Source organism: Furipterus horrens, unplaced genomic scaffold, assembly GCF_987537825.1.
Source record: "Furipterus horrens unplaced genomic scaffold, mFurHor1.1.pri manual_scaffold_1, whole genome shotgun sequence".
Lineage (NCBI taxonomy): Eukaryota > Metazoa > Chordata > Mammalia > Chiroptera > Furipteridae > Furipterus > Furipterus horrens.
Window position 1 is genome coordinate 111060594 of NW_028327171.1, and position 26502 is coordinate 111087095.

Below are 26502 nucleotides of genomic sequence, written 5' to 3' on the forward strand. Positions count from 1 at the left end.
AGTATTTGGGGACTTCTTGTCCATATCTGTAATGCAAAGGGAGAAAGAGTTTTAAAGTTTTTAAATATAGATCTTTATAATTTATCTAGGATGTACTTTTTTTTTTTACAGAGAAAGTAGAAATTTCATTATTAAAAAATGATTAACATGTTATTCTAGTCCTAGTTATTGAATAGTTTATGCTTTCCTCCATTGATTTGCCCCCTTTGTCACATACCAAGTTTGCATATATACATGTGTTGTTTCTGGGCTTCCTGTTCTATTCCTTTGTTCTGTTTCTCTACACATAGGCTTATGTCATACACTCTTACTTATCCTTACTTTATAATCATTCTTCATTTTTGAAAGAGCAAGTCCCTTGTGATTTTTTAAAATTATTTTGGTTATTCTTGGCCCTTGCTCTTTCATAGTAATTTTAGACCTAGCTTGTCACGTTACCTGAAAATTCTGTTGTAATTTGCATTAAAATACAAGTATAAATCAACATACATTAACAGATTTGGGAAGAACTAATATTTTTATGATAATGTGTATTCTCATCTGTGCTGAAGGTATATCTTACCATCCTTTATATCTTTCAATATTGTCTTTAAGGGTACAATACTTAAATAAGAGTCCCCACCTGGAATTGGAACAAATTGAGAAATAAAGGAGTTGTACTTGAAAAGCCAAAAATTACCTTTACTACTGATAGAGATCAGGTTAAAGCAGGAGTCCCCAACCCCCTCTCTGGCTGCACAGCAGGAGGTGGTGAGCAGCAGTCAAGTGAAGGAAGCTTCATCTGTATTTATAGACACTCCCCATTGCTTGCATTACTGTGTGAGCACCACCTCCTGTCAGATGAGTGGCAGCAGTAGATTCTCACAGGAGCACAAACCCTACTGTGAACTGTGCATGTTTAGGGATCTAGGTTGTGTGCTCCTTTTGGGAATCTAATGCCCAATGATCTGAGGTGGAGCTGAGGTGGTGATGCTAGCACTGGGGAGCGGCTGCAAATACAGATCATCATTAGCAGAGAGGCTTGACTGCACAGAGACCATAATAAGTCAGTTGCTTGCAGACTCATAGCAAAACCCTGTTAGTGAGTGGCAAGTGACAATTGAGCTGCATCTGGTGGCAGGCTTTAAGTCATAATCTGACTCTTATTTTAGTGCACCCGTGGCCCACCTATCATTTTTTTTTACCACTTCTGTCCATACCTCTTTCCCGCACTGTGCACTTGTCTCAGTCACAGTTTTGGTAAGTCCGCAAGCTAACCCCAGTCAAAATGAGTAAAAAACAAGCATTACTGTAGACCTTCTCTGAAAAGGGGGAAAGACTGAATGATGGGACAGGAGAAGACTCTAAGACTGCCAACAAAATGAAAGCTGCATTTAAAAGAAAATATCAAGAGTTCTACTTAAATAACAGGTTCATTGCAACAGGTGATTCACAGTCTCCGAGCCTGCTTTGTATACTATGTGGCAACCCACTATTCTATGAAGCCATGAAACCTTCAGAACTGCTTTGCCACACGGACACCAAGCACCCTGCATTAAAAGACAAGCCTTTGGAGTTTTTCAAAAGAAAAACATGTGAACACAAATAGAGGCAATTATTGAAGGCCACCACTTCATCAAATGTGTCTGCACTGAAAACATCATCTTAGTGACTAACCGCATTGCTAAAGCTAAGAAGCCTGTATTACTGGTGAAGAGTTGATCCTGCCTGCTGCTAAGGACATCTGTTGTGAAGTTTTAGGAGCGGCTACAGTTCAAAAGGAGGCACATGTTCCTCTTTCAGCTAGCACCATAACTAGATCAATTGATGAAATAGCAGAAGATATTGAGGCACAATTGTTAGAGAGAATTAATGAGTCATCATGGTACACAGTCCAGGTGGGTTAGTCTACTGATGTTGACAACAGGCAACAATGCTTGTTTTTGTGTGATGTATCTTTCAGCAGGATGTGCATGAGGATACGTTGTGTGCATTTTTGTTACCAACCAACCACAGCTGCAGAACTATTCAAGTCTTTGAATGATTATGTATCAGGAAAACTGAATTCGTCATTTTGTGTCTACATATGCATGGACAGAGCGGCTGCCATGACTGGATGGTTTTCTAGTTTCACTACTCAGATCAAAGAGGTCGCATCTGAATGTGAATCTGCACTGTGTCATCCTTAGAGAAATGTTGACTAGCCAAAAAAATGTCACCTGAACTTAAATACTTTTGGCAGGACATGATTAAAATTATCAACCACATTAAAGTACATGCCCTTAACTCATGTCAGTTTGCACAGCTATGTGAGATGGATGCAGAGCATACACGTCTTTTCTCTATTCTTTTTTTTTTTTATTCAGTTTTTAAATTTTTGTATGGTATTTGTTGATAAAGTCAGTGAGTAGAATTTTAAGTATATTTTATTGATTATGCTATTGCAGCTGTCCCGATTATTCCTTGTTTGCCTGCTTCTTCCCAGTACACCCCTTCCCTCCAGCAATCCACCCTTAGTTCATGTCCATTGGTCATGCATGTAAATTCTTTGGCTTCACCCTTTCCTATATCATTCTTAACACCCTCCTGTCTATTTTGTACATACCAATTATGCTTCTTAATCCCTGCACCTTTTCCCTCATCATACCTCTTCCCCCTCTCTGCTGATAACCCTCCAAATGATCTCCATATCTATTATTCTGTTCCTGTTCTAGTTCTTTGCTTGGTTTGCTTTTGGTTTTGTTTTTTAGATTCAGTTGTTGATAGTTGTGAGTCTGTTGTCATTTTAATATTCATAGTTTTGACCTTCTTTGTTTTCTTAAATAAGTCCCTTTAACATTTCATATAATAAGGGCTTGGTGATGACGAACTCCTTTAACTTAACCTGGTCTGGGAAGCACTTTATCTGCCCTTTTTTCTAAATGATAGTTTGCTGGATAGAGTAATCTTGGTTTTAAGTCTTTGTTTTTCATCACTTTGAATACTTATGATTTTTTTAAAATATTTTTTTAATTTATTTATTTTTAGGGAGAAGAGAAGAGAAAAAGAGAGGGAGAGAACATTGATCGGTTGCCTCTCACACACCCCCAACTGAGGGCTCAGCCCACAACCCAGGCATGTGCCTTGACTGGGAATCGAACCAGCAATCCTTGAATTGCCGGCCAGCACTCAATCCTCTGAGCCACACCAGCCAGGGCTGAATATTTCTTGCCAGTACCTTTTTGCCTGCAAAGTTTCTTTTGAGAAATCAGCTGACATTCTTATTAGAACTCCTTTGTAGGTAACTCTCTTCTTTTCTCTTGCTGCTTTTAAGATTTTTTTATCTTTAACCTTTGGCATTTTAATTATGATGTGTCTTGGTGCGGTCCTTTTTGGGTCCAACTTCTTTGGAACTTTGTGCTCTCTGGACTTGTTTGTGTATTTCCTTCACCAAATTAGGGAACTTTTCTTTCTTTTTTTTTTCAAACAAGTGTTTAATTTCTTGCTCTGCCTCTTCTCCTTTTGGCATCCCTATGATTCAGATGTTGGCACTTTTGGAGATATCCCAGAATTACCTTATTCTCTCCTCATTTTTTAAAAAATTCTTGTTTCTTCATTCTGTACTGGTTGACTATTCATTTCTTCCTTATGTTCCAGTCCATTGATTTGAACCCCAGCTTTCTTCCCTTCACCATTGGTTCCCTGTGGATTTTTCTTTATTTCACTTAGTGTAGCCTTCACTTCTTCCCTTATGCGTTTGCTGTACTTAATCATTTCTCTGAGCATCATTATCACCAGTGTTTTGAACTCTGGGTCTGATATGTTGGCTATCTCCTCCTCACTTAGTTTTCCCTCTTGAGCCTTGATCTGCTCCCTCTTTTTGGGCCATACTTCTCTGTCTCTTCAACTTCACAGCCTCCCTGTGTTTGCCTCTATGTATTAGGTAGAGCTGCCACACCTGTTATGTTGTATGGGAGGAGCCTTAGGTACTCGTCAGTGCGGGGTGACGGGTTTCACCGCATTGTGGCACTATATGTGGGGGAGGGGTCAGAGAGGGAACAATGTCACTTGCTCACCACTCGCCCCTTTTCCAGTCACTTCACCCGCTTCCTGAATGGAACTGGTGCCCATCTAGCTGTTGCCCTGGTGATGGTTCCCACAGTGGGTAGTCTGCGTATGTTCTAGGACCATGGGGACCATCTAAACAAATTCTCCTGAGAAACAGGCAGTTTCTTCCACTGCCCCAACCCCCACTGGTTTTCACAGCTAGAAGCTATTAGGCTTTATTTCCCTGCATGGTCTAGTCTGGGGCTGGGATTTCTCCCCAGGTGTCCCTCTCAGCTTTTTTTTAAAAAAATTGATTATGTTGTTACAGTTGTCTCAATTTCTTTTCCCCGTGCTCCCCCCTCACTCCAGTTGTCCCCCCCCTTAGTCCATGCCCATTGGTTGTGCATATAGTTCTTCTCAACGTCTTCCTGTCTACTCCATTTCCTCCTACTATGCTTCTTAATTCCTGCATCATCTCCCTCCCTTTCCCCCTGCCCCCTCCCCAATGACCTCCCCTCAATATGTTCCCCATACCTATAATTCTTTTTCCCCTCTCATTGCCTACTTAGTTTGCCTTTGTTTCGATTCACAAGCTTCTGCTGTTGGTTATTGTGATACAGTTTTCATATTTTTTAAAAAATAATTTGTTTGTTTTGTTATTTATTTATTTTTATTTTTATTTTTTAGAGAGAGGGGAAAGGAGAAAGAGAGGGAGAGAAACATCACTGTGCGGTTGCCTCTCACTCTCGCCCCCAACTGAGGACCTGACATGCAACCTAGTCATGTGCCCTGACTGGGAATCGAACCAGCAACACTTGTCTCGGAGGCCAACGCTCAATCCACTGAGCCACAGCAGCCAGGGCCCAGTTTTTATTTTAATGTTCATAGTTTTGATCCTCCTTCTTCTAAACCAGTCCCTTTAACATCTTGTATAACAGTGGTTTGGATCTAACAAACTTCTTCAATTTTACTTTGTGCTGGAAACACTTTCTCTGCCCTTCTATCCTGAATGACAGCTTCGCTGGATAGAGTAATCGTGATTGTAGGTTTTTGATTTTCATTACTTTGAATATTTCTTGCCAGTCTCTTCTTGCTTGTAAAGTCTCCTTGAGAAATCCGCTGATAGTCTAATTGGGACCCCTTTGTACATAATACTTCTCTCTTGCTGCTTTTAAGATTCTCTCTTTATCTTTAATTATTGACATTTTGATGATTATGTGTCTTGGTGTGGTCCTCCCTGGGTCCAGCCTATCCGGAACTCTCTGTGCTTCCTGGACCTGTAAGTTCATTTCCTTCCCCAAGTTAGGGAAGTTCTGCTTCATTATTGTTTCACATAATTTTTCAATTTCTAGTTCTTCTTCTTCACCCTCTGGCAATAATTTGAATGTTCATTGGCTTATAGCTGTCCCAGAGGTTTCTGAGCCTCTCCTCATATTCCTCAATTTTTGTTTCCTCTTTCTGCACTGGTTGACCGTTTGTTCCCTCCCTATGTTCTGATTTGTTGATTTGATCCATGGCTTTCCCTTCCTCACCACTTGCCTTGTATATATTTTTGTTCATTTCAGTGGGACTAGCCTTCATTCCTTCCCTGTCTTGATTCAGCCCCGCTGTTAGGTCTGTGAGCTGTCTTATAACTATAGTTCTGAACTGCGCCTTGGAAAGATTCGCTATTTGTTCATCGGTCAAGGCTTTTATTTGGTTTTTCATTAGCTGTGTGATTGGTATTTCAATCATTAATTCTGCCATTCTGACTGTTTTGTTTATCTTTCCTTCTTGGGTGGGGCGCTGTCACACCTCCTACGCTATATTGAGCAGAGCCCTGTGTGCTCGTCACAACCTGGCAACCTTTCTCACCACATTATGGCGCTTTGCGTGGGGGCGGGGGTCCAAGATGGATTCCTGCTGTTACTCTCTGCTGAGGAACAGGGCCGCCTCCCAATGGGGTCTGCCTTCCCGGGCGTTGGAGTCACGAGCCGACGAATCTGGTCTGGAGCCGGGGCCGGCTCCTAGGCGATTCTCTCCTTCCCCCACATACAGGTGTGTGCTTACAGAGTTCTGCTGTTCGCTGCTGCAGCTGCCGCCTCCAGCACAGTTCAATCTTTCTCAGCCGCGGGTTCGCACTTCCAACCCATCCGGACGAGCACCACTTGTTTGTGACTTCATATGTTGGACTTCCATGTAGCTTTATTTTCAGGAGCTTCTTATTATTTTTAGTTTTGCGGTAGTTGTAATGCTTCTTAGTTGTAGAGGGAGACAGAGCATGTCAGTCTATGCCTCCATCTTGGCCGGAAGTCCCTCTCAGCTTTTATAATGTGGGACCTCGCGTTCCACCAGCTGGCTGCAGTCATTGCCTTGGCACCACCACCACAGCTTCATCTCCACCATACTGCATCCTGTCCACCCAAGCTTCTTGTCTGTTCCTTTTACCTGCCTGGATGAATATTTCTTCTTTAAACCTTTGGTTGTCGGACTTCCATACAGTTCAGTTTTCTGGCAGTTCTGTTTGTTTTTTATTTTGTTTTGAGGTAGTTGTAATCCCTATGGTTGTGCGAGGAGGCGAAGCATGTCCACCTATGCCTCCATCTTGGCTGGAAGCCCACGTCTTCTCTTATACACAGAAGTGAGATGGTTTTTTACAGGTAGATCACTGGCTAGACTTTTTGAGTTACAAGAGCTACTCCAAAGATTTCTTTTGGAAAAACAGTCATTTCTGACAGTACATTTCAATGATACAGAATGGGTCACAAAACTTGCTTACTTGTGACATATTCAACCTGCTCAACGAACTCGGTCTTTCACTTCAGGGGAGAATGACAACTGTGTTCAAGTCAGCAGATAAAGTGGCTGCATTCAAAGCCAAACTGGGATTATGGGGGTGAGCAGTGATAATTGGGATTTTTGAAGTGTTTCAAACATTAGCAGAGATTTTGAAAGAGACTGAGCCAGGACCTTCTTTCTCCCAGCTGGTGCATCATCACCTATCTCACTTTCAAAAGAGTTTGAGCATTACTCCCCAACCACTAAAGACCCCTGAACTTGGAAGGAATGGATCTGAGACCATTTTTTAATAAGCCAGGTGAATTGACTTTGTCTGTGCTAGAAGAGCATCAACTGCTTGAGTTCGCAAATAACAGTAGCTTTAAAAGTATGAGATAACTTCAAATTTCCATACATTCTGGGTTAAAGTCAAGACAGAATATCCTGAGATTGCCACAGAAGCACTGAAAAGCCTGCTTCCACTTCCAACATCCTATCTTTGTGAAGCAGGGTTTTCTGCAGTGACAGCAACCAAAACGAGATTACAGAGTAGACTGGACGCCATAAGCAACAAACTTCAGGTGTCACTGTCTCCCATCACCCCCAGATGGGACCATCTAGTTGCAGGAAAACGAGCTCAGGGCTCCCACTGATTCTGCATTATGGTGACTTGTATAATTATTTCATTATATAGTACAATGTAATAATAACAGATATAAAGTGCACAATAAATATAATGTGCTTGAATCATCCCCAAACCATTCCAATCCCCACCAGTCCATGGAAAAGTTGTGTTCTACGAAACTGGTCCCTGGTTCCAAAAACGTTGGGGACCACCAGGTTAGAGGATGTGGCTTTAGGTCAGGTAGCCAGGTGCTTGGTAGAGCAAGCCAATGAATATTAATAAGCATTCAAAAGATTTATGCAAACAATCTAATAGATATTGCTATATATAGGACATTGTCAGCCGTTTGCTCCCCAAGAAGGTAAACAGAACTGAGCCTAGCATGCCCAAATTATTCTTCCTAAATTTACTAACATCACTCTGTCCTCCATGGAGCAGAATGAGAAAAGGGGTGGAGAGACAGGGTGTTGTACAAGTAGAGCTGCTTTCAAAAGGATGGAAGTCTTCCAAATAGGAAAGAAGCATTCTTTCCTTATAAGTACCTAAGATGTTTGTTTTCTTTTAAATGGATAACGGACTTTGTTTCCCGTTACATTTTTTTTATTGATTATTATGGCTATATAGGAATTTGACCGATTTATCTATAATTACTTCATTTCCAGCAACCTTAAAACAAGCTTATGAGTTAGGTACTACTATAGGTGAAGAAACTGAGGCAATGGAGAGTTTTAGTAACTTCATTTCTTTGTGTGACTATATAATACTCCATTGCATGAACATACCACATTTATTCATCCATGCATCAGTTGATGGACATTTGGGTTTCCACTTTTTGGCTATTATGAAGAATGCTGCTAGAAACATCTGCCCATGTTTTTATACAAACATATTCATTAACATCTACTTTCAATCCTGTTGGGTGAAATTCCCTAGAAGTATAGTTTCTAGATCATATGGTAACTCTATGTTTAAATTTTAGATAAATAGCCAAACTGTTTTCCACAACATATGCACCATTTTAAATTTCTATCAGCAGTGTATGAGGGTTCTAATTTCTCCATGTCCTTACCAACACTTGTTTATTGTTTGCTTTTTAATTCTAGCCATTCTAGTGGGTGTGAAGGAGTAGCTTGTGTCTTTAAATGATGTTGAACATCTTTTAAGTACTAATTGGCATTTATGTATGTTTTTTAAAAAATCTATTCAAATCCTTTGTTCACTTCTAAGTGGAAAAATTTTCTTTTTATTATTGAATTGTGGGAGTTTTTGTATGCTCTATATGATGATGGTGTCCTTTTGAAGTACAAAAAAGTAATTTTATGAAATCTGATTTACCTATTTCTTTTGTCAACTGGACATTTAATGTCATATCTAAGAAACCATTGCTTAGTCCAGGTCACAAAGATTTACTCTTGTTTTCTTCTGACGTTTATAGTTTTAGCACTTAGATTTGGTCTCTGGTTATTTGGAGTTAATTTTTATTTGTTGTTTGAGGTAAGGGTCCAACTTTATTCTTCTGAATGCAGATATACATGTGAACTATTAATTAAAAAAAAAACTTCTCCACCATTCTATTGTTTTCTTCTGAGAGTTTAAAAAGAAATTAGATAGAAATTCAATCTATTCTTTCTTTAAAGTATATTTTATTAATTATTTTGTTACAATAGTTCCAAATTTTTTCTGCTTTGTTCCTCTCTGCCCAGTATTCTCCTTCCCCCAGCAATCCCAACCCTCTTAGTTCATGTCCATGGATCATGCATATAAGTTCTTTGGCTTCACCCTTTCCTATATTATTCTTAACATCCCCCTGTCTATTTTGTACTAAGTGAATTTGTTTCTTAGTCCCTGCACCATTTCCCCATTTCTCCCCCTTCCCCCTCTCAGCTGATAACCCTCCAAATGATCCCCATGCCTATGATTTTGTTCCTATTCTGGTTTGCTTAGTTGGATTTTGTTTTTATTTTTTAGATTCAGTTGTTGATAGTTGTGAGTTTGTTGTCATTTTATTGTTTATAGTTCTGATCTTTTTTTTCTTAAGTAAGTCCCTTTGACATTTCATATAATAATGGCTTGGCAGTGATGAGCTCCTTTAGCTTCACCTTGTTGGGGAGGCACTTCATCTGCCCTTCCATTCCAAATGATAGCTTTTCTAAATAGAGTAATCTTGGTTGTAGGTTGCTTTGAATTCTCCTTGAATACTGCTTGCCAGTACCTTCCTGCCTGTAAAGTGTCCTCTGAGAAATCAGCTGATAATCCTATAGGCACCCCTCTGTAGGCAACTCTCCACCTCTCTTGCTGTCCCCAGGATTCTGTCTTTATCTTTCACCTTTGGCATCTCGATCATAATGTCCTGGTGTCCCCTCTGGGTCTAGCTCGCCTGGGATCCTCCATCCTTCCCGGACCTGTATGTCCATTTCCTTCACAAATTTTGGGAAGTTTTCCTCATTTTTTTCAATTCTTCCTCATTCTGCACTTATGTTCCAAATCATTGATTTGAACCCTGGTTTCCTTCCCTTCATCATTGGTTTTGTGTGGGTTTTCCTTCATTTCACTTAGCATAGCCTTCACTTCTTCTCTTATGCGTTTGCTGTACTCAAGCATATCTGTCAAGCCTGTGAGCATCTTTATCACCAGGGTTTTGAATTCTGCGTGCATTAGGTTGTCTATCTCGTCATCTGTTAGGTTGGCTATCTCCTCGTCGCTTAGTTCTCCCACTGGAACCTTGATCCATTTCCCCTTTTGGGCCATACTTCTCTCTCTCCTCGTTCTGACAGGCTCCTGTGTTTGTTTGCCTCCACGTCCTAGGTAGAGCTGTCGCTCCTGTTATGTAGTAAGAGGCAGAGCCTTAGGGATTTGTCAGTACAGGGCAACCTGTTTCACCATGTTGTGGCACTGTATGTGGGGGACGGGTCCGAGAGGGAACAATGCCACCTGCCCAGCATTCGCCCCTTTTCCAGGCACCTCTCCCACTTCCGCACCGGACTGGCGCCCCTCTAGCTACTGCCCTGGCCATCATTCCTAGAGTGGGTGTGTCTGCGGACGATTTCGGACCATGGGTGCCCTTTAAACAAGTGGACTCTGCTGAGACCAGCAGTTTTTCAACCCTCACTGGTTTGCACAGTCAAAAGCAATGAGGCTTGATTTTCCCCAGTGTTGGAACCATGGACTTTGAGGTCCGGTGAGCAGCTGGGAACGCTCCCCAGGTGTCCCTCCTGATTTTTTAAAACATGTAACTGTGCTTTCTGCCAGCCTGCTGCTTCTGCTGCCGCCGCTGCTGCCACCACCACACTGCATCCTCTCCACCCCAGCTCCGCCCCTCCTACCTGTCTGGATGAGGATTTCTTCTTTATATCTTTGTTTGCTGGACTTCCATGCAGTTTGATTTTCTGGAACTTCTGGTTGTTTCTAGTTTTGAGGTAGTTGTATTCCTTCTTAGTTGTGGAGGGAGACACAGCATAGCTATCTATGCCTCCATCTTGGCCAGAAGTCTCAATCTATTCTTCATGTCACTTGGCTGCTGTTACTTCCTTTTTTATTTAACTTAAAAAAATTATATAGTGTTTACTCCTCTGTCATGTTCTAATTCATAAATTTTCTCTTTGTGCTCCTATCTGACAATTTTTTAAAATCATTAAATAAGTATTATATTTCCAAGATTTCTAACTCAATTTTCTTATGATCAAGAAATAAACCAGAGATCCAAGATGGCGGAGGAGTAAGTGGAAGCTACACTAACCTCCTCCCAGAACCAGTCTGGATTTATAACTTAATTTTGGAGAAACCATCTGGAATAACCAACTGAACACTAGCTGGAGAGAAGTCTTATAACCACAGAGAGACAGAAAAGGCCACTACATCACAATGTGACCGGTAGGGAGTGCGGAGACACGGAAGGGCTGGCTGGGCTCCCACGGGTGGCAGCTGAAGGGACTGAGAAACAGCTCAGCAGCCAGGCGTTCCCCCTGAGAAAGGCAGGGTCTCAACCCCCAGCTGGGCTTCCCAGCCTACAGCAACAGAGTGGAAAGTAAAATAGTATCCACCTGTGAAAAGCGAAAAGCCACAGGGTTTTTTGCTAGCCAGAGAGAAACAGCTAGAGAAAAAGAGCTCTTAAGCAGATCACATATGAAAATACTTTGGCCCCCACTTATCCTGGGCTCAAGCGGAAGGAAGGCAAAGAGGACTAGAGATGCTTGGGGAGAGTTTGGCGCGGTGGCTTTGAGGGGAGAACTGGGGGAGCAGCCGATCGGGTCCCAGTGCTGACTCATCCCCAGTACTATAGGCAGACCATTCCCCTCCAAGTGGCGTCAGCCTGAGGGGAAGCAAAAGCCTTGCCTACAGGAATTAAGCTGCAACACACTCAGCTAATCACAGATTGAATAGATTAACAACTACAGAAGACAGACAAAGGCAGTAGATCCCTGGAAGTCTCCAACAAGCTGCCTAGGACCAGACTGGTACACGATCTGACACCACCAGGGGCAGATACAGGAAGTGCAGATCAATCTAAGAAGCAGCAACAAATAATAGGAGTCACAAAAATGGGGAGACAGAGAAACAATCCCCCCATCAAAAGGAAAGGTAGAATCCCCAGAAAGAGAGCTAAATGAAATAGAGGGGAGTACACTATCAGATATGGAATTCAAAACATGGATTATGGAGAAGCTCAATGAGCTCAGCGGAAACTACAAAGAATGCCAGGGAAACTACAAGGAACTCCAGAAAACCTACAAGGAACTTACTGAGAATTACACCAGCATGAAAAAGGACATAGAAGTTATCAATAACAGCCAGGAGGAAATGAAGAATACAATCTCTGAATTGAAGAACACAGTAGAAGGAATTAAAAGCAGGCTAGAAGAAGCAGAAGATTGGATCAGCGAGCTGGAGACAACATAGACAATAACTCCCAGGCGGTGCAACAAAGTGAAAAAAGACTGAACAAGACTGAAGAGGCTCTAAGACAGCTGCAGGACAACATGAAACGTAATAATATCCGTATCATAGGAATTCCAGAAGGAGAAGAAGAAGAGCAAGGGATAGAAAACCTCTTTGAAAAACTAATGACAGAAAACTTCCCTAACATGAAAAGAGAAAGAGTCATGCAAGTCCAGGAAGCACAGAGGGTTCCAATGAAGATGAACCTCAACAGGCCCACTTCAAGACACATCATAATTAAAATGGCAACATTCAAAGACAAAGAGAAAATCCTAAAAGCAGCAAGAGAGAAACAACTAATAACATACAAGGGAGCTCCGATAAGGCTATAATCAGATTTTTTATCAGAAACACTATAAGCCAGAAGGGAATGGCAAAAAATATTCAAAGCAATGAAAAACAAAGGCCTACAATCAAGAATACTCTACCCAGCAAGGCTCTCATTCAAAATGGAAAGTGAAATAAGTAATTTCCCAGACAAAAGAAGGCTAAAAGAATACATCTCCACCAAACCAGCATTGCAAGAGATACTAAAGGGTCTGCTTTAAGAAGATAAAGAAACAGAGAGACAGAGAGGAACACAAGTACAAAGGAGGAAAATGACAATGAATAAGTACCTATCAGTAATAATCTTAAATTTAAATGGATTAAACGCTCCAATCAAAAGACATACGGCAGCTGAATGGATTAGAAAGCATGACCCACATATATGCTGTCTACAGGAGATACACCTTAGAACAAAGATCTACACAGACTGAAAGTGAAGGGCTGGAAAAAAGTATTTCAAGCAAATGGACATGAACAAAAAGCTGGGTAGCAATACTTATATCAGACAAAACAGATTTCACAGCAAAGGCCATAAAAAGAGACAAAGAAGGACATTTCATAATACTTAAGGGAAAAATCCATCAAGAAGATATAACCCTTGTAAACATATATGCACCCAACTTAGGAGCACCCAAATATGTAAGGAAAATTTTGAAAGACTCCAGGAAAGATATAGACAGCAACACACTCATAATAGGGGACTTTAGCACCCCATTGTCAACAATGGACAGATCTTCGAAGCAAAGAAACACCAAAGATATTGAGGCATTGAACAACACTCTAGATCAAATGGACTTAGTCGATATATATAGAACTTTTCACCCCAAAGAAACAATATACATTCTTCTCAAGTGCACATGGGACATTTTCAAAGATAGACCACATGGTAGGACACAAAACAAGCCTTAAGAAATTCAAGAAAATTGAAATTATATCAAGCATCTTCTCAGCTCACAATGGCTTAAAATTGGAAATCAACCTCAAGGAAAAAACTCAAAAACATTCAAACTCATGGAGAACGAATAATATGCTATTAAATAATGAATGGGTTAACAATGACATCAAGGAAGAAATCAAAAAGTGTCTGGAAACTGATGATAATGAACACACAACACCCCAAAACCTATGGGATACAGCGAAAGCGGTCGTGAGAGGAAAGTTCATAGCAATACAGGCCTACCTAAAAAAGCTAGAAGAATCTCTAATAAAAAATTTAACCCTACAGCTATAAGAGCTAGAGGAAGAACAACAAGCAAAGCCCAGAGCAAGTAGAAGGAAGGAAATCATCAAGATCAGGGCAGAATTAAATGACATAGAGACTAAACTAATAATTCAAAAGATCAACAAAAGTAGAAACTGGTTCTTTGAAAAGATAAGCAAAATTGACAAGCCTTTAACTAGGCTCATCAAGAAAAAATGAGAGAGGACCCAAATAAATAAAATCAGAAACGAAAGAGGAGAAATCATAACCAATACCGTTATGGCTACATAGGCGAGATTGAACACTCTGAAGCGGTGTATAAAGTAAGTAAAGGATTTTTAATGATGGCCAGGAGTTGGGCAGACCCTGACCTGGTCTCTAACATGCTCCAACCTACAATGGAGTCTAAACACTGGGTTTTTATACTGGTGCAGTCTCTTCGTTTCTTCTTTGGTGGGAAACAGCCTTAGGAAGAGGGGGCTGGGCAGGACTGCAGGAATGTCTTGGCAGTAACAGAAACAGAAATTCACAAGGCTATAAGTTTATCTTTGGCGGCAGCATAGCTCTTCAGCCAGGGATGAACTCCCTGCGAAGCAATTTATTTTCAAACGGCTAGACATTCTACAAAGCACAACCTTCACAGATGTTATAAACCAGACACAAGTAAATGGAAGGTGATAGAGGCTGAGGTCCCTTTAGCTTGTAAATCACTAATTGCTATAACACTCCTTCTTACATTCCTTTTTCCAAGGCCTTTTAGCAAGTCTTTGCTACTTCTTACAAAGAACATTTAAAGCCCTTACATACTTACATATTGAAACTTTTTACAGGGAATATTTGGTGCCCCTACAATACCACAGAAATACAAAGGCTTGTAAGAAATTATTATGAACAACTGTATTGGAAGAAATTTGACAACCTAGAGGAAATGGACAAATTCCTGGAAACATATAATATTCCAAAACTGAATCAAGAAGAAGCAGAAAGCCTGAATAGACCAATAACAGCTAGTGAAATTGAAGCAGTAATCAAAAAACTCCCAGCACACAAAAGCCCTGGACTGGATGGCTTCACAGGTGAATTCTACAAAACATTTAGGAAAGAACTAACTCCTATCCTCCTCAGACTATTCCAAAAGATACAAGAATAGGGAAGTCTCCCAAACTCGTTCTATGAAGCCAGTACTACCCTAATTCCAAAACCAGGTCAAGACACAACAAAGAAAGAAAACTACAGGCCAATATTGCTGATGAACATAGATGCTAAAATCCTCAACAAAATATTGACAAACCAGATCCAGCATCACATTAGAAAGATCATACAGCACGATCAAGTTGGATTCATCCCAGGGATGCAAGGATGGTTTAATATTCGCAAATCGATAAATGTAATACACCACATAAACAAAATGAAAGACAAAAACCACATGATCATATCAATAGATGCAGAAAAAGCATTTGATAAAGTACTACACCCATTTATGATGAAAACTCTCAGCAAAATAGGAATAGAGGGAGCGTACCTCAACATAATAAAGGCCATATACAAGAAACCTGAAGCCAACATCATACTCAATGGGCAAAAACTGAAAGCATTCCCTCTGACGTCAGGAAGAAGACAAGGATGTCCACTCTCTGCACTCCTATTCAACATAGTCTTGGAAGTTCTAGCCACAGCAATCAGACAAGAAAGAGAAATAAAAGGCATCCAAATTGGAAAAGAGGAAGTAAAATTGTCATTATTTGCAGATGACATGATAGTGTACATAGAAAACCCTATAGACTCCACAAAAAAAACTACTCGACCTAATAAGTGAATTTGGCAAAATAGCAGGGTACAAAGTCAATATTCAGAAATTGAAGGCATTTCTGTACACCAACAATAAAATCTTAGAGATAGAAACTAAAAGAAAAATCCCATTTACAATAGCAACAAGAAAAATAAAGTACCTAGGAATAAATTTAACCAAGGAGGTAAAAGACCTGTACTCAGAAAACTACATAACACTGAAGAAAGAAATTAAAGAAGATACAAATAAATGGAAGCATATACCATGTTCATGGATGGAAAGAATCAACATCATTAAAATGTCCATACTACCCAAAGCAATTTATAGATTCAATGCAATCCCTGTTAAAATACCAATGACATTTTTCACAGACCTAGAACAAATACTTTAAAAATTTATATGGAACCAAATAAGAGCCCAAATAGCCACAGCAGTTTTGAGGAAGAAGAACACAGTAGGTGGAATCACAATTCCTGTGATCAAACTATACTACAAGGCCACGGTAATCAAAACAGTCTGGTACTGGCATAAGAACAGACATATAGATCGATGGAACAGAATAGAGAGCCCAGAAATAAACCCAGGTCTATATTGTCAACTAATATTTGACAAAGGGGGAAGGAACATCAAATGGAGTAAAAAGAGCATCTTCAACAAATAATGTTGGGAGAACTGGACAGCAACATACAAAAAAATGAAATTGACCACCAACTTACACCATACACCAGAATAAACTCAAAATGGATCAAAGACTTAAATGTAAGCCGTGATACCATAAAAGTCCTAGAGGAAAAAATAGGCAGGAAAATTTCAGATATCCCACGTAGCAACATTTTCATTGATATATCTCCTAAGTCAAGGGAAATAAAGGAAAGAATAAACAAATGGGACTACATCAAGCTAAAGAGTTTCTGCTCAGCTAAAGAAAACATCAGCAGGATGAAAAGGGAACCAACCATACAGGAAAATATATTTGCCAATGATACCTCAGACAAGGGATTGATCTCCAAAATATATAAAGAACTTATACAACTTAACACCAAGAAGATAGACAACCCAATTAAAAATGGGCAAAGGACCTGAACAAACACTTCTCCAAAGAGGACAAACAGAGGGTCCATAACATATAAAAGAATGCTCAACATCACTAGCCATCAGAGAGATGCAAATAAAAACCACAATGAGATACCACCTCACCCCAGTCAGAATGGCCATCATCAACAAATCAACAAACAACTTCTGCTGGAGAGGATGCAGAGAAATGGGAAACCTATTGCATTGCTGGTGCGAATGCAGACTGGTGCAGCCACTATGGAAAACAGTTTGGAATTTCCTAAAAAAACTAAAAATGGAACTGCCTTTTGAACCAGCAATTCCACTGCTAGGATTATATCCGAAAAATCCTGAAACACCAATTCAAAAGAACCTATGCATCCCTGTGTTCATAACAGCACTATTTACAACAGCCAAGTGCTGGAAACAACCTAAGTGCCCTTCTGTAGATGAGTGGATCAAAAAACTATGGTACATTGACACAATGGAGTACTATGTAGCAGAAAGAAAGAAGGAACTTCTACCATTTGCAACAACATGGATAGAACTAGAGAGAAGTATGCTTAGCAAAATAAACCAGGCAATGAAAGAAAAATACCTTATGCTATCACCTATTACAGCAAACTAATGAACAACACAAACAAATGAGCAAAATTGAACCAGAAGTATGTATACAAGGAATAAACTAACAGTAGCAAAGGGGGAGATGGGAGGGAGAGAAGGGGGTAAGAAGGGGAAGGGTCTAGTCAAAGAACATGTATAAATGACCCATGGACATGAAGAACTGGGTGGGGACTGACTGTGGGAGAAGCGAGGGGCAGGTGCGGGAAGCAAGAGGGGGAAAAAATGGGACAACTGTAATGGAAAAACAAGCAAAAAATTTTTTAGTGGGGGAAAATAATGAAAATATAAAGAATGAAAATGCAAGTTCAGTGAATATTAGAAGGACAAAGATTTTCCTTCACACTGTATATTTTTCTTCCTATCTGATCCCTCCAGAGTTTGGCATTCTAAAGAAGTAAGTAATGACATAAGGTTCTTTGCATAAAACTAATAAGACCAGTTGTTAATAGAGGTTTTTTTTTTTGACTAAGACTTTGACTGGAATGTCATGCCTAAAGGAGACATGCTTGGGTTCTGGTTGTTACCAAAAAGCCCTGAGGAACTGGAATTGACTTTCGAAGGTAATAAAAGCCCACGAGAATAAAGGCCTGGTACCTTGGTTGGTTGTGCAGTCCATAGCAATCTTTCCAGGGAAGGAATGAAGGTTGTCTTCCTGAAAGATGACTAGAAGGGACCTTAAGGCACAATGGAAAACCAGAAGGACTTGGAAAAGACAGGTGTTTACAGGTGAGGCTGAATGGCAGGTATGTGGCTCAGCTTCTGTGCCCTGAAGGGCAGACTAAAGGTCACCCTAAATGTTCCTTGTGTAAGTTCCAGCAAAGCAGAACTAAAGATCATAAGTGATCATTTTCTGCTCTTGTTGTGTTTATGCAAATGAACAGGATAAATTAAAAATGGACTTAGTGCAGTCCCTTTAATGACAAGGAGGGTGATCTTAGGGAGAAAAATTGTGATTCAAGGAAAATCACAATGCTCAGTGGTAGACTATAAAGTAGTGCAGCTAACCATTTTTGAAGTTTCTTTTCATTTAAAATTTGTTTTCACTTGAAAGTTAAACTATGTCTGTGGTATCATCCAAGATGTTTAATTTACAGGCAGGAAGAATGTCAAATGCCTTGCAACTGGATGTCTTTCCAATAAGACAGTCTTACAGGTTTAGAGACTTGTTTGTGGGTTATGTTACCTAAATGAACATGTGTTTTCTGTTTTCAAAGGGCATAAGCCTATAATCTCATTACCTGAGTGATTGTCTGTACATATAGGCCTCACTTAATCTTGTCTGCATCGCTGCCTCCTGAGACTCAGCTGTTTGGCTGAACTAAGTGGCTGGGTTGGTGAAGTAGGGGGTGGTCTGTGGGCTTCACTTTAAAACTGGTTTCTCTTTTCCGTCCTAATGACTTGGACAGAAAGAGCCCAGAGGTCTGAGAGGGGGGAAACCTAAAGTATTTCCCTCAGCCCAAACTAAGTATAATGGGCAAAAGGGTTTTGGACAGGTGAGATGTGCCTAGCACACCTTCCTCCAAAGAAGCCCTTTTTTTCCCTAATGTGGGACTTTAAAAAATTAAATCCTGCCTTTTGTCATCTAGTGGTTATGGATTGAATGATGTCTTTTAACCCTGTTGCCAGATCTGTTGCCCCCAGAATACAACAAGAATGCCAGCCTGTGAAACCAAGCATGCTGTTGTCCGGGGACAGCCAACTGACCTGGAGTCTGCATAATCCTTCCCCATGTGGGAAGGCCACTCTCCCCTCCACACCCCTACTCTTATTAGGGATTTCTGGACCCAAGTGTAGGTAGGACGACGACCATGTCCAGCTTGAAGCAGCTAGAGAAGCTCGAGACCTTCGCCCATTGTCATTTATAAGATTATAAAGGGTCTTAAGTCTGAGAGAGAGGGATTGTTATTATTTATTGTTTAATTAATTTATTTCAAAAAAGAAAAAAAGAAGAAGAATATATGAAAGGGTGAACTGGGAGAGCTTGTATGTACAACCCATGGGCATGGACTTGGGGGGAGGGGTTGCTGAGGGAAGGGGGATGCTGGGCGTAGGGGAGATAAGGGGAAAAAATTGGAACTATTGTAACAATATAATCAATAAAATATACTTTAAAAATAAAAAAAAAGGTAACTGAGAAAGAAAAAATAAGAAAGAAAAGAAACCAAGAAGACTCAACTTTGGGTGGTGGGCACACAATGCAATAAGCAGATGATATACATAAAAATGTATACTTGAAACCTATATAGTTTTATTAACCAATGTCACCTCAATAAATTTAAATTTAAAAATTTACAAATCATAAAAAATAAAGTTGTAGGCACACAATATAAAAAAAAGTAAATTAATTATATTTAAATGTGCAATATAGGCACATTGTACAAAAATCAAAAGATACAAAATATAATGAAGAGGTCACTGGGTTCCTTAAATACCTACCTGTTCTTATTTCAGTTTTGTAAGTTTTTGTTTCATAATTTTCTGTGTCATAGAGCTAGAAAACTGGGGGTGGGGAGGAGAGAAGCTTTGACATAGAAATGACAGAGGGAGGGAAAAAGAGAGTTTGGGAACCATCAACAGTTCAGCTGGATCAGAGTGCAGCCTGTGAAAGGAAGACCAGTAAGAGGCAATATTGAAAAGGGAGGTTGGGGTCGTCAATCTGGATTTAGGAATAAGAGGTGAGGTAAAGATAGTTAGAGATTTTGAACATTATTCTTTTAGCTATGTAGTCTTTAAAGATTTTTACAACCCCCTCAACACCACAGACACACACACACACACACACACACACAACTTCACTGTGCTTTAGGAAGGTTAATATGTTTCAGGTAGGCCAAATGGAGAAAGAAGATGGGTAGTCTAGGTCTCATTGAAACCTTCTGTCTCAGGTGGGTTTTCTCCATCTTGCTCTGCCCTGACCTCTTTTAACAGCTCTATATACTCATGCTAAGCCAGATGTTTCAGATACTTCTTGCAAAGATTATTTTTGTGTCAGTCTGTTATTTAAAATGCTTTGTGTTACTGCCTACTCCTTAAAGTCCCCTCCTCTCCTGCCTCTGATGTGGATGGATGTTGCCCTCCAAACGAAGCCCTCTGCCCTGAGCCCAGCAGTGTTCTCGCAGCAGAGGGCAGCAGCGGCACATCTTGGGTGTTCATGGGAGGGTGGGGTGCTCTGGGTGCCCTGTGGGGAGGAGCTTGCAGGAAGAAACCCAAATATTGGAAAAGTTAATTAGTTCCTCAGTCCCACTTCAGAGCCCAACCCACACCCTGTGGTGAGCTGAGCCACAAACTCTATGTTTTCCGTAAAGCTGACTTTTGAAAACCTGGCTTTGGGTTTTTTTCTTTTTCCTAATTCTTTATCCTCTGCTTTTACCCATACAAGTCCTAGTTCCTCCAGCTTTCTTCTTTCCATTCTTTCATTTCCTCCATTTTTCCACCACTGTGATGTGTTCATGGTCTAATCTGAATAGTCACCTCATTAACACCCAGTCACTGAGGTAATAGGGGATGAAGCATGAGGGAGGGGCAAAGCTGACTGCCCCCACCCCCTCTACCAGAGGCATCATGTTTATCTTAGAGACCCCAGTCACCTCTAATCAAAGCCTCTGGCAATCTCTTACACATCTTCGAGCTACCACTCACTTGCTGGATCCTCTGCCCAGACAAGATGAGGACTTGGGCTTCCATCTGCAGTCTGGCCTGTAACTTGGTCCACACCTGCATGCCACGAAGGGAAATGACCCCAGGAACAGAACATGTGAGGTTGGGGATCAAAGCACAGTGGTAGGAATAGTTTTGCAAGGTTCCCCAAAGAACATGGCCCTAGTACTTTCTCACTGCTTTTCCCCAAAATCCACTGTTACAACTCCCTTACACACTCTCTCCCTTCTGTCATATTCCATTAGAGGTAGTGTGGTATAAAAGAAAGCAGATAGGAGTTTGTCACCCCAGGCCTAAGTGAAACTAGGCAATAGGCCATATGCCTGATTTTTATTGCTGTGTGGTTTTAAGCAAGTCACTTGCTTTTGGGCCTAAGTTTTTTAATCTTCAAATGGATATTAATAATGCCCTTCATAACCACTTCACAGAATTGAGATATTCACGTAAGGTAATGATATGAAAAGGTTATATAAACAATAGAATGCTTTCGAAACATCATCTCTCATGACTATTTCTTTTTCAAGAGTACTTTGGCTCCTGTTTCAGGGGCACGGAATTAGGATTGAGACAAATTGGATTCTTAAGTGTTCCAGGGATTCTTGAGCGACAGCACAGGACATAACAGAGTGGGACTATTTCTAGGGACTTGGCTTATTAACCATCTGTGTAAGGAGGGGGGTTTATTTCTTTCCCTGGGGCCAAGAAGAGGCTAATAAGGAGATCTACCGCTAGATATCTAGATCTGGAGAAGACCACTAAAGAATTAGACAGGGGAACAATTTTTAACATAGTTCCTATTGAGTTCGATTTTTTTCAGCTGTTTTAGACTTAAATAGGCATGCCGGTTTCAAAACTGCAGTTAGTTTTCTTCTATCACGGCAAGTTTTTTCTGTACAGCTTATCTTAATGCGACCACTCTAGGCTGGATCAAGCCTGTATCGAGGGCAGCACTAGTGCTCTCCTATTGGCTGAGAGCAAACCTCCCTCCAGTGGGGAGGGGTGGGGGACGACCCGGGAGACCAGCAAGAGGTTCATGTGTCTAGGCTATTCAGTTACACAGGAGACAATGTGGTGAGAGGTTGTGTGCCGCTCTATATAGTGAATTGTATTCGGAAGTGTAGTCTGAGTTCTTGTCTGTATACAAGGAGTTAGCAGAATTTATTTTTTTGTTTACATATGTACTTATTTCCTTTCCTTCAGATCATGCCTGCCTCTGCTATTTCTCGTGCCTAAACAACCCTGATTCATCTTGTTATATCTGTGGCAGTTTCACCATTCCCAGTCAAAGAATGAACATCAGTGCATTTGTCAGGCAAGCCTATTTTGCATATTTTAAGGTAAAACTTGGTGATCAAGATAAGTCTGGGACCCTCACAAGGCGTACAAGCAGTGTGTCGAGAGTTTATGGATGTGGACAAAGGGAACACATGATAAATTGCCTTTTGGTATACCTATGGTTTGGTGAGAGCCCAGAGATCATTCAGGTGACTGTTATTTTTGTATAGTGAAAACGTCAGGATATAACAAGAAAAATAAATGTAAAATAGAGTATCCTAGTCTACTATCAGCTATACACACAGTGCCTCATTCAGCTGAAATCCCAGTGCCAGTTTTCATTGAACTACCCACTTTTGAAAAACAGAAGTATGGTGAAGAACTAAGTGACAGCAACGATGAAGATTTTGAAATTGAAGATGACTCAGTTCGTAAGGGATTTGATCAGCATGAGTGGAATGATTTGGCCCGAGATTTGGGACTATCCAAAAGGCTTCAGAACTCCTAGCATCAAGACTGCATGAGAAAAAACTTGCTTGAAAAAGCATCCTACTTTCGATCAAGAGAAAGTGCATTTCTGCAGTACTGTCGAAGTGATGGTGGCTTTGTGTATTGCCATAACATACATGGTTTCATGGAGGAATTGGGAATTCCAATCTAGAATGCAACTGAATGGCAACTGTTCATCGATAGCTCAAAGCAGAGCTTGAAGCATGTCCTCCTCTGCAATGGCAATTTATTTGGTGCAGTCCCAATTGACCTTTCAGTTTGTTTTCGTGAAGAATATGAAGACATAAAGAGAGTCATCAATCTGTTGCAATATCACAAGCACAATTGAATCATCTGTGTTGACCTTAAAATGGTCTGCTTTCTTCTTGGTCAGCAACATGGATACACCAAATATCCCTGTTTTCTGTGTATGTGGGACAGCAGAGCTCGTGAGAAGCATTGGGTGGAGTCAAATTGGCCTCCAAAATCTGACCTCAAACTTGGTGATCCAAACATTCTACATGAGCCACTTATTGACAGAAAGAACATTATATTCCCACCTCTGCACATACAACTGGGTCTCCTGAAGCAATTTGTGAAAGCTTTGCCAGCTGAAGGAAACTGTTTCAAGTATCTTATTTTGGCATTTCCTAGCCTGTCGTTTGAAAAGATAAAATATCTTAATATGTATGTTTGGTAGCAGAACTTTACTACGTGTACACAATTTGACTTACAGTAGCAATATATAGCCTTTATATGAATAAAGTAACTCTAAATAAACAGTATATTCAGGTAGTGTTTTCTTTATTTTCCTTTGTATGTACATTTTGTATGATTTTTGGGACAAAGGGAGCGTATCCTGTACCTTAAAAAGTCGATGTGAAAGAGAAAAACTGGGTCATTTTTGGATTCAGATGCCAAAAGTTAGTGAAAAACAAGTGTCCGATCTAACTCAACGAAAATTGTGTTCCCCTGTGTTATTGGTCTTAGGCCATTTCCCTGCCTCTCACGTAAGGCTGAATCTAAACTACCCCAGATGGATAAGAAATAATATAGCATAGTCTGTTTATTTAGTGTTTCCAGGAAAATTCCATATCCTCTCTTGATAATTCATAACTGAGTATCTTTTCCAGTGAGTTCTTCTTTATATTTAATTTTTTCACCTTTTGGCTGAATTCAAAGGTTTGGAGTGCTTTGAGGACAGGGAAGGCAGCTATTCATCTTTGTTTCTCATCTAAGCCCAGCACAAAGTTGTACTGGGGTCTGGTTTTGTTGACCTGAACTGTATTGTTCTGTCCTACCCAGAGTTAGGAAATATGCTGGTCACTATGCTTTGTCATCTTTAAATAAAGTATTTGCAAAGTTCAAAACAAATTTTGTAGTGATTTGGCTTGCAGTTTCTCTTCTAACTCTCTCTTTTGGGGACTAATTAGGATGGGAGCAGGAACTGTAAAGACTGAGCTCAGGCCCTGCTCAGTGTGGCTCAGTTGGTTGGAGCATCATCCCCGGACCGAAAATTTGCACATTTGATTCCTGGTGGCACATACTTAGGTTGCAGGTTCCATCCCCAGTCCAGGCATGTACAATCCCTGGTCCAGGTGCTTAAGAAAGGCAATGAAAAAATGTCTTCATGTGAGGATAAAAAATTTTTTAAAGACTGAGCTCATGGTTTCTGATCAAGGGCAGGTGCCATGTGATGGCTTGGCTTGGGCTCCTTCATGTTCTTTACCAAATGAAATATGTCACTGAATGAAATTGCCTTCTCCAAATTGCAAGAAACAGGAAGCAGCACTGAGAAGCAGGGGATGGAAAGGGAAACCAGAGAATTAGCTCAAGGCCCAGCTGATCAGGGCCTGCCTCCTGGCCTCCTTTGCTATATCTCTGTCTTGTTCTCACCACGTGCAGCCCACACTCCCTATTCCTGGGTCCTGGCTTGTGAGGCTGAAAGTGAGTATAGAAGTCATCAAGGCCAGCACTCCGACGTCTTCCAGCCTGCACCCAATACTTCCAGAGATGGAAATTTTGCTGCTTCCCCAAAATATCAGCTCCATTGTGCCTTTTATCCAGCCATCCCCACTGGCCCCCCAGGCACTCTCTCCTCCATTGGACAGCTCTTTAGATGCCTTAGTCTCCAAGCTGATCTCCCCACCCCCACCCCCGGGAGGTCCTGAGGAAGGGGTGAGTTTCTCAGAAACTTACAAACCCCAAAATGCTAAGAATAAAGGGGTGTTAGTGGGCTCTTCGTTGGCCAAGGAGAAGCATGTGGTTCACCTTGATGTTTACTAGAGCTTTGACACACTGCCTTTCCCTGTGTGCCCAATGTCTTTTGAGGAAGGATTTTTTCCCCCCACTTGGCTCACTTTATTATAATTTTTGCTAAAATATTTAAAAGTATATTTAAAGACATAATGTCATTCCACTCCTAAGCATCTCAGTCTATCTTTAAAATGTAAGAATATTTTCCTACAGAACTGAAGTCAAAATATAATATCCAGCAATATTTATGATAATTTCTTGATATTATTTAATGTTTAATGTGTATCTAAAGTCTCCCCAATTATTCCCAAAATGTCTCTCAGTATTATTTTGTTCAAACCATTATCTAATTGAGGACTATACATTGCATCTAGTTTTTAAGGCACTTAAGGATCTTTTAGTTATGATACTGATAAGTGGAAGGGAGTGTTTCATCTTCTGGATTTATCTGACTTCTTCCTTATAGCTGGTTCTTCCATGCTGATTATTTTCTATAAATGATAAAGTAGGTTTTAGGATTTGATTCAATTCAAGTTAAACATTTTTAGCAAAGATATATTCTTGGCGATGCTGAGACTTCATGTTGTCTCACATGGGGAGACATGTCTGCTAAGATTAACCCCTGGATTAAGTGTTGACAGTTGATTGTGGTTTTTTTCCTCTTGTGATCAAAGAAATCCATGTGGTTGCTGTATTTCAGCACGAGACAGATGTCAAGTGATGTGTATTTTAAAGTCACAATTGGTCAGAAAAAGAAAAGACAGGGCTATGATGGGGGTTCTACCTCTGCTACTGTGTTCTGTTCCTGTACAAATCATTTAACACTCAAGGCCTTAGTTTTCCTGTCTGTAAGATAAAGGGTTTGAACTTAAAGATCTCTAAGGTTCCTTCCCACTTTAAACATCTTTTTTAAAAAAAAGATTTATTTATTTTTAGAGAGAGGGGAAGGGAGGGAGAAAGAGAGAGAGAGAAACATCAATGTGTGGTTGCCTCTCACAGGCCCTCAGCTGGGGACCTGGTCCACAACCCACACGTGTGCCCTGACTGGGAATTGAACCAGGAGCCCTTTGGTTTGCAGGTGGCACTCAATCCACTGAGCCACACCAGCCAAGGCTAAACTTCTTTTTAAAAAATTTTCAATCGTGATAAAAAACATATAATGTAAAATTTACCATCTCAATTCTTTTTTAAAAATTCTCACCTGAGTGTATGTTTATTGATTTTTAGAGAGAGCAAGGGGGCAGGGAGAGAGAGAGGGAGAGAAACATTGATCGCTTACCTCCCACATACACCTCAACTGAGGATCAAACCCAAAACCTTTTTTGGTGTATGGGATGATGTGCCAACCAACTGAGCCACCTGGCCAGGGTCATCTTAGTCATTTTTAAGAAATATTTTACTTAGTTATTTATTTTTAGAGTGAGAGGGGAAAGGAGGGAGAAAGTGAGGGAGAGAAACATCTACGTGCAAGAGTAACATCAATTGGTTGCCTCTCACAAGCTCCTGACA

General features: G+C 40.5%; 1 protein-coding gene and 1 long non-coding RNA gene across 2 annotated transcripts in view; one reads left to right on the plus strand and one right to left on the minus strand.

Annotated features, from left to right (window-relative positions):
* The window catches only part of FBXO45 (F-box protein 45), a 45667-nt gene extending 26351 nt beyond the window's left edge, over window positions 1–19316 (plus strand). Inside the window, exon 3 of the mRNA XM_090278298.1 lies at window positions 18958–19316. Within this exon, the coding sequence (XP_090134424.1) occupies window positions 18958–19035 (78 nt within the window). The 3' untranslated portion in view covers window positions 19036–19316. The remainder of the gene's footprint in view (window positions 1–18957) is intronic.
* LOC150021724 (uncharacterized) overlaps window positions 1–26502 on the minus strand; it is a 66744-nt gene that overhangs the window by 16141 nt on the left and 24101 nt on the right. The window lies entirely within an intron of this gene.